Raw genomic sequence first — 19,055 nt, 5'->3', positions numbered from 1 at the left:
AAATATATTAAATATATTATATTTATAGTTATGTTTTATTTTAATATAAAATATAATCATATTTTAGAATTATTATTATTATTATTATTAAAAATAAAATATATGTCCTGGTCCAAATTCCTGTTTCAATAGAAAATACATCAACACAAGAAAAAAACTGCACTCATCAAGCCATTTCATGAGGAATTTAAAGCGAACATCTGGATGGGCTTTTTAAAATAGCCAGATCAGCTAAAGAGAGCATTTGCGAGTTGAGAGCTATTGGCAAAGGGACAAACACAGCCGTCCTGCTTTGATTTTTATTTTTTTTTTATGGACCCTTCTGACAAGCTGTTCCATGCCAGACCTGATCAATGGATAACCAATACAGGTATCAGATGGCGCAGCGGTGGCCTTGTGTTAACAAAAGTCACGATCGTACAAACATACAAGGTTAAAGCTGAAAAAATAACAGAACACACAGATCTTTGAAGGATACAAAGGGATGCGGACTCAATAAACCACTGCAGTGTTTCCTTTTAAATGAAGACGATAAGAACCCGGAGCCGTAAATAGCCCTAACACAAACACACACATGCGGTAGATCTGAGTGTTAATGGACGGCTATTGAATAACACATTGTTTTAGGCCCAGTTCTGGCAGCTCATAAACTACCGAGAACCGTTTGCGTAACCTTACGGGATGCCGACATCCCATCACAGGCCCTCTTTAATGTCCCCAGGTCTTGGTGGATCTCTGCGGCGTGTTTAATTTCACTGTTGTTTAGCTGTGTCAAAGAAAGAGGCGTTGGAGAGTACCGGAGGACATTAGGAGCCGCTTTCAGAGTCTGAGCAGAGTAATTTGTTTAAAGAGCATTGACCTCTGAGACAGGCGGCTTGTGTTGGCCGTGATGGAGGAGAATTATCGACTCTTAAAGTAGCACGGCACTCTGACAGGCGATTGCCGCCACATCTGAGCGAACACGAAGGACCTTTTACAACACCTTCAGCACTGACACTATCGCAGGGCGATGAAGCTTTCTGAGGGAATCACACAAAAAGCCATCACGGACATAAGCACATTTTCCCCATAATGCAAAGAATAAACAAAAAATAAATAAACAATTATATTTATAATATAATCATTGTATTATTTATATTCATGATGATTTAAATTAAACACTGTATTACACTAATTTTACTGAAATATGTAATTGTTGTAAAAAACATAATGCATTAAAAAATCCTTAAAAAATAATGAATATGCACACATAGGGGTGATATGCACGTATTTTGTGAAATTCACCCTATACTTCACCCAATGCATCATGATTTTAAAGTAATATTAGATATATATTTAAATAAACCTCCTAAATATGCATTTAAAAAAGCAATTTAAGTAAATGGTGAAATTACAGCATACATCACTCAACAGATGGTTGCTGTAAGCTAGACATGATAAAGGCCATATCTGAATGTACTACGCCCCTGCATAAGGAGGCCACAGCACTGTATTTAATTGGCCGTGATTTATCAGTTGACAGCGAGGGTGTGTTTGACTCAGAAACAAGAGGGTGGTCAGCATGAAATGTTGTAACGCCCAACAAAAATACTGTTTGTACCTTTTTTTCCTTAATGAATTTGTAAAATATCCAGCCTTTACACAATTTAGCAAATATCCACAAATAAAGAGAGAGAGAGAGAGAGAGCTGTAACTAGTGAAGGCTTTTAGCTTTTCCAGTTCAAAGCATCTGTTTATGAACTAATTACAGGCATAAACTCGAGCAATTAGTTTCGATTGATAGCACTTACAAGTGTTTAAGAACTGAAGATAGGAGAGGAGAAGAAAAAACTGAAATGTAGAAAATAAAGAAAATAATCATAATTACAACAACTGTTTTTTGATATAGTCGCATATTTAAGAACATTCATTAATAAATATGCTTTGAAGGGGAACTTAATTGACTTGAAATGTCAACCAGTTTGATTAAGCCTTATAACAGCATGGATTGAATCCAGTCTAGCATGTGTGTGTGTGTGTGTGTGTGTCTGTGTTGTGATTTGCCTGTCATTTGTGACCTCAGAGAGGGAGGTGAGGCATTATGGGGATTGCAGTTCAGAAGATGAGAGGGACGGGGCGTGTAGTCTGTGACTTCCCTCCTTTAATTCGAGGGGATAATTAACTAAGACCTCAAAATCTCCGCCAGTAATTATATCTCCTCACTGATGAGCAGGAACAAGGATCAGTGAGGGAAAACAAACAACAAACATCTCATGAAGACAGGGGAAGGTGGGGTTGACAGATGATGGTTTGTCTTCTATAATGGCCTCCAGTAAACTTTGAGTAGGCAATATAATTATACAGTATAAACGTCTGTATATACTGTTTATATAAACTATTTTTTTTTATTATTTATATACCAAATAAGCATTGAAGTAATTAAATATTTGATCATCTCTAAAGAACTTAAAATTGGTTTAAATCTAGAACACAAGACTTGACAGTGCTTTAGAAGCTTGTCTGTTAAACACACACACACACACACTGCATGTTTAGTCATTGATTGACTAGGCAGCAAAGCAGCTGTTTTGATTTTGGACACAGCCCAAGTTTTACTATGATCGGTAACTATGGTTACCACAGTCAGTTTTTGTTAGGGCTGATGACGCACAGGTTCGTCAAAACATTATAATGTGTGCTGAATTTGACACAGACTCCCTATTTTGTGCTTATTAGCATTAGCACATGTTTGGTCCCTGAGTCTCTGTGGCTTTAACGATGGCAGACATTAATGTCTGAGCAGGTCTGGTATTAGCCGGCCCCGTGTTCTCGGGTTTCATTATCGCAGGGGCTCGTTGGCCTCTGCCCTGCTCCTGCTGAGAGGGTTAAATGTGGGAGGGAGAATCGGCCCACAGCCTCTGTGGGGCTGAGATGGGGAACAGCTGCCTGGGGGGACCGGGGCCCCTTCCTCACATCCCTCTCTCTCTCTGTGTCATTTTCTCTCTCTCCCTCTCTCTCTCGGCCTTGACATTCCTGAGTGTGAGAGTAATTCCTGATGATTATCTCATTGTCCTACTCAATTTGGGATCAGGCACACTGCTTCCAGGTCAAACACAGTGTGACCGTGTAACCTCCAGTATCAGCTGTACCGAGGGAGAGATTACTCTCATCTAAGACCACGTAAAAACACAATCGGCCCAAAAGCCGCACAAAGCGCAACCTTGTGAGCTGGTCACACATAGGTATGCACACATGAGTAACCTGGGCGACAAGAAACACTAGTGTTTTTGTGCAAAGTAGAGGACAGGGTGCAGGAGAACGGGGTCGGAGATGTGTTGTCAGGGTTTGAGATTAACTGGAGTTGGCAGCTGCCCCCAACTCCATTGCCCTGCCTTAGATGGAGGAGATATTGGGTTACAGAGGCATGCATCCCACACCGGATGGGGTTCAGCACTTAAGGATGGAGCCAAAGATGTGAGAGAACCAACTGAAGCTCACCTGTATACACAAATCGCCCCGGTGCACCTTTGCAGAACTGCTTGGACTTGTAGGACAAGGTGACCTCTACGACGCCCGGGATGTGTCTTGGAGGGGTCTGCACTCGGATGGCATGGGGCGTAATGAGCTACGAGAGACAATGGGTAAAGTTGGTTAGGACCATGCAAACTGCACCAATTGCTGCATTGTTTTGAACAACTGGCATCCAATGAAAACATTTAACCAATGAGCACCAGTGTTTCTCTAATTGTCAAGTAGCCTGTCAGGTAGAAACTATACCCTTTAAAACACTTCAAAACTCTTCAAAAAATGTTTCTTGTTGTTTGAGGGGTTTTACTTACACAGCTCAGAAATACGGCATTACCAGACAGTGGGCAAACTAGGTTAGGACCCTGCCAATTGTTGCACAAATTCGAACGCCTGAATCATACATTAACCTGTCAAGGAGAAGCTATTCAAAACCAAACTGCAAACTTTCTTCATTTTTATTTTCCTCGCTTTAGAGTTAATGTCAGCAAACAGACCTTGGATTACACTGAGCCAAGGAAAGGCCAAGGGGCAGGAGTCCTGCTAAAATCACCTCCATATGTCTTTCCTTCACTGTTTTCCTTGCTTTCCCTGGCTTGTTTTTCCCCCTCTGAGATATTTCACCCCTAATTGTTCAATTGTTTTGAAAGACCTCACGGTTCGGCAAGGAACGCGGCGGAGGCCTCTGTGGACTTATTGTGGGGCTGTTTAGCATGCAGTTTGTTTATCTAACTCCTTATCTGCTCTTGTGATTAAACTAGGAAAAGAAAAATCATAAAATAAATCGAATAAACAAATGCTGATTGGCTCGTTGAGGCTCCAACCGGCAAATATATGCCAGACAGCTTTATCAACTCATAAAGGAACACACTAACCTGAAGTCTTTATTAGCTCCGAACTAATTACTACGCAGCTTCGGCATCCCTTTAGTTCACTCTTATTTATATGTTTATGTGGCGTGAAATGAACAAAAAGTAAATGTAAAGAGACAATAAACGGATGCCAGCGTAATTGCATTAAACCGGTAGAAGCCGGGCTTCATAAACTGTGTATAATCACAGTTTTCACGTAATCGCTTTTTATAAAATCTAATGAAGTTCATTAGAATGCTATTACAGAAACAAATGGCTGGGCAAATACCTCATGCACAATAAAATGGTTTTACACCAAAGTCTTACCTCACTCCATACTAGCATGGTGCCAAACACGACCTGTAGTCCATCGAAGAAGTTATCGCCAATGATGATGACCGTGGCTCCTCCAGTGGTCCAGCCTTCACTGGGGCTAATGGCCTTTATGCACGGGGTAGCTGCTTATAACAGGACAAAAAGCACAACTCTCAGGATCCCGCTTTTGTACGGACATGCGCTAGCCACATGCAGATCATTCTCACGCTGAGGATAATCAAACCCTAAAGTAAACAAAGCATGAATGATTTGGGCCACGTAAAGACAAAAGGCCTGCTTTGTGCATCAAACCTTCCATGTAGAAATCAGCCATTAAACTGTTCGCTAACACAATGAGAGGGAAAAGAAAACATTGACTGATGTGCCTAGTGCCCATCTAGCAGATAAACCGCCGTACGGATACGCTAGACCAAATGCAGCCGTTACTGATGATTAAGCACTGTGCGCGCTAGGACCGTCGATTTATCTGTCGGGCTTTCACAGATCTGAGATCAGTCAATCAAAAGGTTGCATGGGCGGAGAGCGCAGAAAAGCGGGGGTTCGATTTTTCATGCACCCGCTATTTGGGTCGAGCCTTTTCATCCGCAAACTTCGCCTTTGGTTTAAAAACTTCCAACTTTCTCCTCTCTTCCAACCCTTTATCTTCCTGTGTCTCTTATCTTTTGGTAATGAGTACTTTTTGGGGTCTTTAAAATCAGATTTTAGAGAAGATGAGGTGGGATTTGTAGGTTTACGTTTGAAATCGTGCTAATGGTGACATACACGTGTTCTTAAATGAGAAAATGAGGCCCTGGCTCTGACCCCGCCTTTGTCGTGAAGTTAGCCAATGGCTCATTAGCATACATTATTGTACTGCCCCCCTCCACCCCTGCGGAGTCGAGAGGTGCTATCACAGTTGTAAGCGGTCAGAGGCCCAGGGCGACTCGACCCCCCGTTAACATCTTAGCGCTGCATGCTTTGATCAGCTTTTCCTCTTCACTGTGTTGACTCTGTTCTGCCACCCCCTCTAAAGCACCTTTTGAATACGAACTCCAGTGCAAAGAGAGCGCAGATACAACAACACGCCGCTAATACTGTCCAACAATTCAACCGCAACAATAGCCCTTCACCTTGAGCTGTTTTCATTTTATTTTACAGCTTTCCCTGCCCACTCTCTTCATTTCTTTTCCAGGGAAAAAACAATGGCATTGTGCTTTTAGATTTTAAGGTCTCAGGGAGATTATTAATAATGCACAGAAAATGGTTGGCTTCTTTGGAAACCCTCTCAGCTTAGAATCTCTCCCCTCCATTAAAAGTGTCTGACATCATTTTCATCAGCCCACAGACTCTGACATCATTTTATCACCAAAAAATATTCAATACAACACTTATCCAAATACTCATGCTGCTCTCAGTTTTTTAAATAATTATAATCATATGTATTGCAAATTATAGTTAAAATTTATATAAATAAAACTATATTTAAAATTATATATTATTTATGTAATAGTTTTATAAATAAAAGTATATATTATAAATTATTATTAATTTAATTTGATATTCATATTTTTTTTAATAATTTTGAAAGCCCATTGTTGATTAATATGTTTAATATATTTAAAGAATAATTTAAAATGGGATGCTAAAATCATTAAAATCATATCATAAATAATAAAATATGACTACATAAAAATTCTTACATGTTGTTTTTTTTGTTTTTTTAAAGGAGACCCCAAAATCCCTATAATAGTCTAATCCCTATGGCTTGGGGTCCTTTGACTTGTTTGCCTGTTTAATGCTTCACATGGTGAACAGAAGTCGTAGCACTGGTCTGGGACACGTTACATGCCCAAATGTAATACTTAAGGTTAGGGGTTTGTTCATGTGGATGGTCATGGTCACTAATAACGCAATAAATGATATATTTATGACTGTTACACGAGGTAAACCTGGAGGGTTAAGCACTTATGTGTGCAGGTCTTTCTCTCTCCTGCCTCTTTGCTGTTCTAGCAGCCCTAGTTAATCAACATTTGGTATTGTTGTGTAGAACAGCCCAGACAAGGCAGCTCTCTTTGTTTGCCTTAATGTTGGACTAGTGGAGGTTATATTTACTCATTCCTCTCAGCTCCCAGAGCACCAGAAGCCCTGAGCTCGCTCACACACACACTGGGAGCTTGCCCTTAACTAGAGCTGTTGACTTCATGCTAATAAGTTCATACAAATTTTCATTTCTGAGGCTTGGGAATGACATTTGCTTTTCTTAATTGCAGGCAGAGCGTTTGAAAGAGGATCAAGTCTCCAAAGACAGACACGACTCCTCATTGGGACTGACCTTCATCAGCGCAACCAATTATAGCAAATCATTCACCAAAAATTACAGTAAACAAATTTACTTTGTGTAGGTGAGCAGAAGGAAAGGAGTGCGTGCACGTGAGCGTGTCTGCGCGTGTGCGAGGTGAGAACGGGCCCACGAGAGGGGCAGTCTGGCAGCTGTGGCCTGAGATCACCACGCATTGCCTCGGAATTCGTAACGCTCCCCCCCGCCATCCCAGAGAAAGGGCTGCCAGACCTCTCGCCCCTCCGCCGCAGAGCATTTGCATACATTCTGTGTGAATATAGAGAGGGAACATGTGTTGAATGGGAAGCATAAAGGAGTGAATTACACAGCCTGTGTTCGTCAGCTAATGATATACGTGCGAAATGCACTCAAGCGGATGATGGAAATTGGAGAAAGCGGACATGGTCTATGGCGGCCCGAAGAGGCCAAGTTCAACACTCCACTAGGAAGTGACGGGCAGGAACGTGTTTTAGCATGGGAGAACAATTTAGCAGGGAATGTAGATTGCTCTGTGTTCGTAATAGAAACTAACATTACATGGAGTATCCCACAATGCATTTACATTTTTTTTTTTTTATTGGTTAGAACCAATAATATCATAAATAATATATTTAATGTATTTAATAAATATAAAATATAATAGGGTATGTATATTATATTAATGTAATTATATATTTAATGTTAATACAAGTATAAATATAAGATAATATATTAAGTATTATTTATCACATTTAAACATATTACAAATGTTATTTATTTAAAATTCAATATTTAATAAATATGATATTAAAATGTTGTGGTAGTAAATCATACATTCTTTAGTATTTAAAATTGTAACTATATTAGTTAATATTTAAAATATGATATTAATTGCTGCAACAAATATTGCATTTTTACACAAACATAATTAAAAAATGGCAAAATAACCATTTATTTCTAAGATAATATCTGGATGCCACTCACATGCAACATAAAGAGATCATGTGATTCCAAATTTATTTATAAAATATTTATAATTTTTGATGGTCACCATTTCACTTACTATTTATAAAAAATAGTATCCAGTATACATGTGCATGTTATTGACACTATAAATCAATAAAGTGTGGTAAAATTCATATGCATGGATGTATAAATGTATTGACTAATTTTATGGTAGTTCTTTACGCTCAGAGAAATCGCTGGCTTTGTTTCGACGGGCTTCCTCTGTCTGAAGTGGATGGTCAACAAGCAAGACTGTGTGTGAGCGTGTGTGTGTTTTCCCGTGTGTATTGTTTACAGAACACCACGGCATCTTGGTGTGAAGCTTTAATCAGACTTGAGTCGTCTTCCATGGCAACATGGCGGCCGGCGTGTTTGTCACCTTCTTCGCTGCACTCCCCAATATTGAGGCACTCTAACAGGTCCCATCCTGCCTGCTGCAACCTTCCTTTGTTCCAGCACGTAAAATGTCTTGTAATTGTGCAGGGGATGTCCAGATGGCAGGCTGATCCCGGCGCTGATGGGATTAGAGCTCTTACCTCACGTCGGCCCATCTGTCCTCTCTAACTGGCTACGGCCTCACAGACGCCGACCGCTCGTCTTTATTGCATAAACCTAACAACATTACCGCCACTTGGTATGCAAATCAACCCGGAGCTGTAGGCCCAGACTGGAGGGGGTGCATGCGCCGCAAGAGAGACTTTCTTTTGCTCGCTCTAAATGTCTTGCTCCTCTTTTCTGTCTTGCGCATCGCTATATTCGCAGAGCCAACGCTAGGTGGTTTCCAAATCTGGGAATATGTGCTTTTGGACAAGGGAGGGGGCTGTCGATTGTGTATGTTGTGTCTGGCTATGTGCAGATGGGGCCGTTTTGGATGCGAGTGCGTGCACGCACACTCGCGCCTGTGTGAATTCGTACATATGTTTCTGCGTGCCGTATCTAAATGGCGCTAATGCAAAAGAAACCCTCCTATAGTGTGTGCTCGCCTCTTTCTCCTCCCCCAGGTTTTGTTCTCCAGCTGTAAATAATGAAAGGGGCTCATGTGCTCAGAAAGCACGGCAACGGTGAGGGTCTGCTGGGCCATGCAAGAGGGAATTACTTTAAGTTGAAGATCAGAAGGCAGAGTAAATTCACTGTCCGGGAAAATTCGCCTGAATTAGATGATTAGATAAAAGTGTGAGAGGAAAGGAGAAACGGTAGGACCTCCCCGTGGCCGCTTTCGAGCTCTCTCGGCTTGCATTTATCACTTTCAAGAATGTGTTTCTAATCTAAACCACCCCGTATCTGCGGCGCAGGCCCGGGCTTGACCGTAAATATGGATGAATTTATATTTTACGACTATATATCCTGTACATGTGTGCACTTCTAGACCAGAATGGAAAGAGATGACAGGTTCTTGAGTTTCCTTCTCGGCCGAATGATAAGTTTTAAACGTTCTCCCGAGTTTAAAGAAGTGATTAAACGCCAAGTTCGGCAACTGTCAGATGCTAGGAAACTCTTTCTTTCTGTTTTAACGGCCCCCCAGTTGCCCTTAAAGGGCCAGATATTAGATAGGTAGCTGTAATATTCACTACGACCCAAATTTGCCATCGGGGCGGGTGAAACAGCAGGTAACTAAGTGGTGAGAGCGCGCGCCTGCGAGGCCGGTGGGTGTTTAAGGAGGAGGTGAGCTTTTAAAACAGTCGGAAATTTAAAAGAGTTGTCAGGAATATCGCCACCACTTGTTACAGTGCTGTCAGAATTCACCGCGAGTGGGAACGGATTAATTCTATGAATATCGTATGCGAGGCCTAGCGATAGCAAGTTTTGATGGAAACGATAAAATCACAAATTATGAACGATCTTTTCCCAAGCACAATAAAACCACTGAAATCCGAACTATACGATGGTTGTAAACACAGTAATGGAAGCTTAGAAAAAGATTTACAATAAAAAGGGCTCTGCAAACCGGGCTTTGATGAAGGATAGCCTCGGCAGTGTTTGGGTTGGGCCGTGTTTTTTCTTTCTTTCTCCCTCTCGGTCTCACGGGACTCAGGCAGACGAGGGGAGAGGCCTCAACCTTCTTAATTGCTCTCCTAATTAAAGGCGGTTGCTAAGGAAAACACACCTACTATCAAGCGACTACAGCAGAGAGACAAACAATACGTCAGCATACCAAACGCTCGAGCGCTCAGGGCACAAACGTTCAATTACGCTACTTCTGTACTGCGTTTCGCCGACGTTAATACAAGAAGCCAGGAAATAGAAAACAAATATTTTTGCTGGGTTTTTTGTCTCACACGAGCAGGGATTTGATGCGATTTCTCTTGCATCATTAAATATTACTGGCACTTTGGTTGATATGGTAATTACAGACTGATTAAGACAAAGAAAATACTAATGTTATGTTTTTAAATGAGCAGAGATTATGTTCTGTTTTAAAGCTTAGCCCAGAGATTTGAGTACTGAAGTAGAACGATCAAAACCAGCTCAGTCTAACAAAGCAGCAAAATCTGAATTTTACCATCCAGTGACTTGCTTTATACCTCCAAGAAGCAAAAAAAACTCATTGTATAAAAATACAGTGTTAGCCTGGATGAAATTTGTAGGAATATTCATGGTCAAATGTATTAAACGTAGCAAAGTGAAAGCATATTCAAATTAAACAAAATATGTAATATTAATGCGTTTATTAAATATTTTGCATGTGCTGATTTGCTGTCTGTGCCTATGTGACAAAAATCACACCACACTTGATTTAAGAAACAATCTTCAGAATTACCAAAAAATATATAACACATATAACTGAAGATAATTAAAAAACGTGGCCCCAAATCATTCATAAAAATAGCAAAAACTCTAAAAATTCAATCAATAATAATATAAACAGTGAATTAATCAGGTAGCATCACAAATCTAAACTAAAAAGTTCTAAAAGTACTACTCAGTGGACAGAGAAAGCATGAATATTCTCTAAAAGATGATGTTTCCTCTAAAGCTTCACTACTATGTTTTGTGGATGAGCGAGAAAAGGCGGATGTGGATGACTAAAAGAATGTGAGCTAAAAATGTGAAAAAGGGAAAAGGGAAAGGCAGGAAAACAGAAGGAGAAAGTGAGAAAAGCTTGGCAAATAATAGTGTTATGGGAAATGTGCCTACCATTCTCCAGATAAGGAGTGGCCGTACCTTCTGAGGGGTCAAGGCGGCGGGCTCTTCTGCCATGTTTTGAGTTGTTGTGGACGAACATGTTGTCCGACACGGCCAACACATGACCATCCACATTGACCGTTGTCGATACAACGACCTGTGAAGAAAACGTAAAGATGGTTTGAAGGAATGTTCAGTCTCTACATTGGGCCTTGTGTGAAGAAGTTCATAACATTTTGACTTGGTATGAATAGGTCGGTAACACTTTACTTAAAGCCTTTATATATAATGTATTATAAAAGTATTTTTAATACATTAATCAATGCACATTATAATGCATTGTATGGTCTCATGAATAATTTTAACCACAGTTACAGTATAAAACATTAAAACACTTATCTATTAATTGAACATACCTTTAGAAAGTATTATACACATGACAAACAACACATTTCAAATGTAACCAGGAATCTACTATTTTAACTTTGGTTACAATTGTTAATGATAAGATTTAATGCTATATAACGTACATTATAAATACCTTTATAATGCATTATACATAAGGCTTTAAGTAAAGTGTTATCAATAGGTCTTTAAAAAATGTATTGTTCACCGTCTAAATAATATTTAATACATTAATTATTATAAACTGACAAAAAGCATTCTTCCAAAAAATTAAAAAAGAACAATGCTGCACATTAGTTTCAGTTTGGTGTGAGTGTTAGTAAAGATGCACTGATTCACATTAAAATCTTTATTTTTAATTAGATTAATTGTTCATTAAAAATACATAAATAAATTATATTAAACAAAATTAAAACTCCTTAATTAAAAATAAATAAATTACAGTTGATAGCTGTATTACAATTTGAGTTTGTAGAAATCCATTATTTCACATTAAAATCATGTTGCACATGTTTTTCTTGATATAAACAGACTCTGTTTAGACATAATTTATAATAATAATTTAATAATTAATAATTTATGCATTTAGCAGATGCTTTTATCCAAAGCGGCTTACAGTGCATTCAGGCTGTACATTTTTTACCAGTATGTGTGTTCCCTGGGAATTGAACCCACGACCTTTTGCGCTGCTAACGCAATGCTCTACCACTGAGCCACAGGAACACAAAAGACTTTAGATTTTTTTTATTAGATTTAGAATATACTTCACTCAACTAAATGAATCATTTGGCATCCAAAAAATAGCAGGCCTGTTTTTGACCAGAGGCCTTTCTGAGTACTTAAAGGGCAGAGAAACCAGAAGAACACTTCTGAGGGCGTCTGCTGGTCTTTATCAGAAACCGAGGCTCTTTTTTCAGCTCCCTCTTTGTTGTGTGTCTTATATGCTAGAAAACAAACACAAAAAGCCTTTTTGGCCTGTGGTGTCGACTCAACATGAGAGCAGGTCTCAGTACAGTTAGCGGATGGACCCGGCGCATCTCTGATCAGTAGGGTCCTTTGGACACGGACGCACACGCGCCACACACACCGCGTTCGCGGCTTTGTTTGTTAGACTTCTCTCCTCCGTACCAGCGAGGCTTTATTTTGAATGCTGACAACCGTGCGACCACTCCACACCTTCGAAACAATAACCGCAAACACATTTGCCTCGCTAAGCGCTGGAGCTTGAACCTGTGCCCATTGTTTATTTTCCAAGCCAAGCAGGAGGGAGCGAAACAAGGGAAAAGTTGCTCGCTTTTGCAGTCTTACAAGGTTTGGTGGAACTACTCCCCGCGGGCTTCACATTATTAAAACAATAAGTTATATCACTATAATCCGAAAAAAAGAGTCTGTTTTCACACCTTAAGCAACGAAAGATGACTCGCGCAGTTCAATACGCTTCGTGTAAGCTGGCACGCCATCTGACTGCTAATGACCCAGCCTGAATTTGAACAGGCTACCGTCAGCTACGGCTCAAATCTGCTTAGAAACGTCCAAATAAACACGTTCCCTTTAAATTAACGCGCAGGCATTCGACATGTTTCCAAACAGGTCTTGAAATTTCTCAAGACCCATTATAAAGCACTTTGTACTTTTCCAAAAATGGAGTACACTAATTCTGGGTGTCAAACACTAAATCAAATTCGCTTAATGAAGGTGAAAAATGTTTAACATTGTCTTATTCTGGTCCTCGGTCGCAATAGGTCGTTGTATTTCTTTCGCCAAACGAAGCGCCGTACAGGAATCGACTCTATATAAAGCACATTTAATTTCTCATTTGAAGAATATAATTAACCTTTGTAAGAAGGAGAGCCTCTTTTTTCCTATTTAAAGGAGACACTTGGGCGGTTACATGAGTGCGCGTGTTAGATAAAGGACGAGAGGCTTGTCTGAGAAGAACTAGCCAAGCCCTTGTCAATCAAAGAGAGGCCTCCATTTTGAAGCACTATGGCTTTTTTTAACAAAAGGCTACAATTAGTGTTTAATCTGCCACTTAAGGTGAACAGAAATAAGCGGAGAGTCTCTCATCTGCTCCATCATCCATTAGCAGCCACTCAAACGCAGCCTCCGGCCCACAGATCGCTAACTCACCCCATTACATTGATCTATAGATTTATTGATTAGCTGTTTTATCTTATTAGTCACAGCCTGAGTAAGGGCTGTGATGGAGAAGGGTGGCAGATCCTCAAAAGAGAAAGAGAATTTGAGAAGAGCCCCTCTGGTAGCAGATGAGGGGGTTTTCTTTGTTTTTGTTGATCTGTTTACTAAAGAGGGCTGCCCATACAGTTGCATTGAGAGAATGAGGCTTGTTTAGCATCTGAATGAGGAGAGGGGTCAGAGGGGTGGGTTGCCGTATTGTGGGGGGTCTGAGGTGGAAGTGGAGCAGTTACAATCTGGAATATTCCCTCTGTCACATTCACAATCAAGAGTCACGATAAGAATAATACTTGAGGCCTATAAGATGCAATTAATGTTCACAAACTACTTTATGCATTGCCAAATTGATTGAGAAGGATAAAATTTGGATATTGAAATTAATTATTTAGCACTGAACCAACTGACAAAAAAATCTGAATAAAAAATACAAATAATGAATAACATTTTAAAATGTAATAATTATAAATAAAAATGAAATGTAAAATAATTTAAAAAGTACATATAACTTAAAAAATTCCATTTTGAATTTAAAAAACAAAAAAGATAGATACGGTTTGTATTGTTTGGATACTGAAATCAATTATTCAGCATCAAAACAACTTAAACAAAAATTAAAATGTATTATTTTTTTATTAATGTGTATTATTTTATTAAATTAATTAATTAAATTAATTTTATTTATTGTATCAATTATTACAAAAATGTAATAATAAATGATTTAATAATGATAAATAAATATAAATAATAAATAAAACAAATTATTAGTTAAATAATATTAATCGTTGAACAAAATATAAACAATTATTTTAAATATAATTTTTAAAAAAAATACTTCTATGGAATAGGAAGAAAAACTAAGTGAATATAAAAAGTCAAAACTAATAGCAGTTACATTTTATTGAATTAGGTTCAGAAGCCTTTTTTTGCATTAAATACAATTGTAAATGTCTGTCCTGTCAAAAAGACATGGTGTGAATAGACCTCTAGATGTATACTTCTCTCAGGAAAAATAGAGGAAAAGACAGGACAGGAAAAAAAGAAAAATGGAATGGCAAATGGGGGAAGACAGGGACCCCAAAAGCACGACCTTGCCATGAGATCATGGAGAAAGGAACATGAGTGAAATTTATTCTGGAGGTGGCATTTAACTTAGCAGAGCACAGTTTAAGGGTTAGCGCTGGAGGAGAGGTGTCTTGTTAATGGACTCTGCTCACAGACTGACAGGCATCACGGCTTTGGGTCATTTGTCTCACAGGCTGCTTTTGGTTGGAATTGTCTGCTGATTATGATTTCAAAAAAGTGATGCTGTCATAAGCTCTCCCCGCAGGGTTGTTTAAATTATTTTGAGTAATAACACCAAAATGTGGAGTGTAGAAGGGAATGTTTTGGTTGTGAGGGGTGATGTTTCCGTGAAGGAAGTTTTGAGGAGATAAGAACAGATTCCACAGGCAGCGACTGATGGAGAAGAGAGAAGTCAGAGTGAATGAACGAACAGAAACGAGTGCTCTTTGAAGATACAGTGGCATTAGTATGGCTCTCCATACACACACACACACACACATACACACCTAAACCAGGTTCTGAGGCAGAGAAGTGTAAATAGGTTGAAAACCCAGACATGCTGTTACAGCGAGAGAAAGAGAGGTCCAGTGACTTTATTGTGGGGAGGCACATCCGCGGTGACGGATGTTTCTTTTACTCGGCGTGCAGGCAGAAAGGACACTTCCTCTCTCGCCGGCTCTGACCTTCTGCACTGGAAGCATGGATCAATATCAGTGAAGACACTTGACGTTCCAAAGCATGAAAAATGAAAGTTGTGCAAACGGCTGCACCACTGCTGCCTGCTCGACAATACATCTATATAACCACAAGTATATATAAACACATCCTCGCAGCACTGGGTTACGAGGAGCTGTCACACACACACACACACACACACACAGGCACACGTAATGAAGTCCAAGGCTGAGGCCTTTCTGTGTACTGTATCTAATAATGCCTTCTGTGATTGAATGGTAACACATAGAAATAGAGGTATATAAACGAATGAAAGTAGTGTAGATATATATAGTGCAGATACATTTGTGGAGCCTAGACCTTTACATAAGAAAATATGCATAGAGCGATAGATAGAATTGTAGAATGACAGACAGACAGACAGACAGACAGACGACAGATAGATAGATAGATAGATAGATAGATAGATAGATTTATTTTTATGTGCATAACATTTGGAATGTGCTTCAGCAGAATTGCAGAATCGAAGCATCTCTGGAGGAGACGTTTAAATATATCCATCAAGCGATACACGATACAGCTACCCCAGCAAGCGGCCTGTTTTTCAAATTAGAGATGTGTGTGTGTGTGTGGAGAGAAAAAGAAAACATTACCTGGAATCTGCGCATGTCCCGTGGGTTTCCTGCATTCTTCAGGCAGTTCTGATTACACTTGAGGAAGAATTTCAAAAAGAATCTGCAAGAGAATACAAAGAGAGGGAAAACTCCAAGTTAGACAATCAATCCAGCACAAAACCGGGAGAAAACTGGCACGGAACAAATCGATAGCACAAAATACAACCGTAGACTTCATAGCAGAGCGAGTCCAGGACGTCCACATACAACACGACTGGCACAAAAGCGCGATCAAACCGACAGCTGGATTCACCTTGTTTCTAGATAATTCCCCTCAGAGTAATGATCATTAGTGTTTTGTTCCTCACCCTCCCACGACCTCGCTGTCTCTCTGTTTATCTGTTTTTCAGTCTGTCCGTGTGGCTGACGCATCCAAATCCCACAGTTCCCCACAGAACCCATCTGCCCGTCACTGACAGGAAGTCAGTTATTATTCCGCCCCCCTCTTTCCTCCCCTGTTCTACCCTGTAATTAAGGCTTAACGTGCTCAATGGGGAGGTAAACCAGCACACCTGAGCCCTGCTCATCACAGACGAGGACCGGTGAACGGGGTAGGAGACCTAACGAGGTGAGAGAGCGGCCCGAAAACTTACAGTCCTGTTAGACAATTAGACACACCCCGCCACCACGACAACAGCACCCGGTAATTATTGCACAAATTACTAACTGCATAATCTGTTCGGCAAATGTCATGTGCGCGCGAGAGTCAAAGAAGGTCCCATCGGACGGGCCCTCGCACACGCGCACCTCAAGAACTAAAACCTGGTGTTTTTAAGAGGTAAAGAGACACTTCAAGAGTCCTTCAAGAGAAGGAAGACGGATAAGAGGGCTTACGGGACGAGGAAGTTGAAGGCTCGTACAGCTGGTGCCACACTCCTTATAACAGGAAGTGGTTTGTTAAAAAGGAAGACCACTTGTAGAAAAAACTAATATGGGAGAAGTTGCAATGGAAGTCAGAAGAGCCGACTGAGTTTTTGATAAATTGGTTTTTAAAGCCATTTGTTTGCAGCAATAGAGGGAAAAAAACAAAATAGATGGATAGAACTATAGACAGATATATGGATGGATGGATGGAAGGAACAATAGATAGATAAAATCATAGGTAGATGGTTGGATGGAATGATACAAATATGGATGGATGGATGGAATCATAGAACCATAGGTGGGGTTGATAGATGGATGGATGGATAGACAGAACCATAGAACTATAGATAGATAGATAGATAGATAGATAGATGGATGGAATGTGGTAGAACCATAGAACCATAGTTGGATGCATGGATGGATGGATGGATAGATAGATAGATTGAACGATAGAATGACAGATAGAACGACATATGGAATGATAGAACGACAGATAGAACAATAGATAGATAGATAGATAGATAGATAGATAGATTGAACAGATAGAATGACAGAACAATAGATAGATAGATAGATAGATAGATAGATCGATAGATCGATAGATAGATAGATCAATTTTTATTACTGATTTGACATATGCATATCCAATTTTGACAAACAGTTTTGGAAATTTTTGTCTGACCTATTGGAAAACACCAATATGGTCGCAGAGTGAGCTGACTTTTCCTAAAAGGGGCCACGGTTCGTCCAGAAATATCCAGCATGTGGGAAATTTGTCTTTGTATATGGATGTCCATGTCCACCAATATTTACCTCAGCGTTTCAACCCTTGAGAGGCTTTACGTACGGCGTAAAGGTCCCTCGTTCTCGTTTGCGTCCACGCTACTGTGTCATGCATTGCAGATTGTGTTCAGTGTTGAGTTAACACATGTATTTCACTAGGTAAACAGTGTGTGTATGCAGGATGAAGTCTCTCATTCGGACTCTCCGATGGGACCGCGAGCCGAGCAATATATCACTGTGTGAAATGACATCTGCAACCCTGAACACCCCTCCACTTCCAATTCTCATTTATATACAGTCACCCTTTCCTCCCGACAGAGAGGGAATGTTCAGGATTGAGACAGATTGAGGAAAAGTAGGAGAAAGGCGAAGCAAGGGCCCCGAAGGTGGCCTTGGTAGTTTCAGAAAATTTTTAGTGATCAGCGTCAATAAAAAGTGAATTTCAGCATTGCTGGGGCAGGCGTAAAGAAAGATGGCAGTCATAATGGCCAGAAGAGGCCAAAAACGCATCTGCCGTCATTAAAGCATTAGCTTTAATTGTGTACAGTGTGTGTATGGTAGTTGTTGGACAGGCCATTATCAGAATGAGTATTACAAGCTGTAATTCGCGGCCCCTGTCTTTATTTCCCCATAGAGCTGTAATGTTTCACAGCAGGTATCGGAGTAAATCAAGCCTGAAATATAGCCTTTATTTACCTCTCTCACTCGCTATCTCTCTCTCGTTTTTTTCCTCACTCTATAGCCACAAACAAATGGCTTCACACACATGTACACAGGTGGACACACTTGTGCTAACTCAAAGATTATTGCAAAGCACCCATTCAGAGGTTTGAAAGTGAGATGAACCGCATCAATTTCAATAGATACAGCAAAAACATGAAGAACCCTAGAGGTACATAATAAAACCCGGAATGCATTTCAAGTACATTTACAATGTGAGCTGTGGTACAAAAATAAAAATACATGTGTATACATATACTGTATATATATGGTCATGTGAACAGTGCAGGTTTCAGTCCATCTCCAACAATTTCCTGTCATTCTATTGTAAATGACATAAAAAAAATTGAATCACCTATTATAGCCAAACATGTTTACAATTAATGTCAAAGAAAATCAGTAAATTAGATTAATTATAAACGAAATTGCAGGGTATTATCACCAACAGGCAAACGTATAAAAGCGTTCAAAAACACACACGCTCTCATTAAGACCGCATTCAGTGGTTGCGCGCGTTCGCTTGGGCTCTGTTTACCTCCGAGTTTGATTAAGTGAATTTCC

General features: G+C 39.8%; 1 protein-coding gene across 8 annotated transcripts in view; it reads right to left on the bottom strand.

Moving 5' to 3' along the window:
• LOC107706609 (transcription factor COE3-like) overlaps window positions 1-19,055 on the bottom strand; it is a 101,782-nt gene that overhangs the window by 20,391 nt on the left and 62,336 nt on the right. For 3 of the 8 annotated variants that reach the window (XM_016510363.1, XM_016510366.1, XM_016510367.1), the window contains exons 7-10: window positions 16,107-16,188; window positions 11,128-11,272; window positions 4,683-4,816; window positions 3,478-3,604 (exon numbers count right to left, since the gene is read on the bottom strand). In XM_016510363.1, the coding sequence (XP_016365849.1) occupies window positions 3,478-3,604; window positions 4,683-4,816; window positions 11,128-11,272; window positions 16,107-16,188 (488 nt within the window). The remainder of the gene's footprint in view (window positions 1-3,477; window positions 3,605-4,682; window positions 4,817-11,127; window positions 11,273-16,106; window positions 16,189-19,055) is intronic. The other 5 variants (XM_016510365.1, XM_016510368.1, XM_016510370.1 and 2 more) reach the window with 2 other exon arrangements.

The sequence above is a fragment of the Sinocyclocheilus rhinocerous genome, unplaced genomic scaffold (assembly GCF_001515625.1).
Source record: "Sinocyclocheilus rhinocerous isolate Xijiao unplaced genomic scaffold, SAMN03320098_v1.1 scaffold2189, whole genome shotgun sequence".
NCBI lineage: Eukaryota > Metazoa > Chordata > Actinopteri > Cypriniformes > Cyprinidae > Sinocyclocheilus > Sinocyclocheilus rhinocerous.
This window is presented reverse-complemented; position numbering and strand designations above follow the sequence as displayed.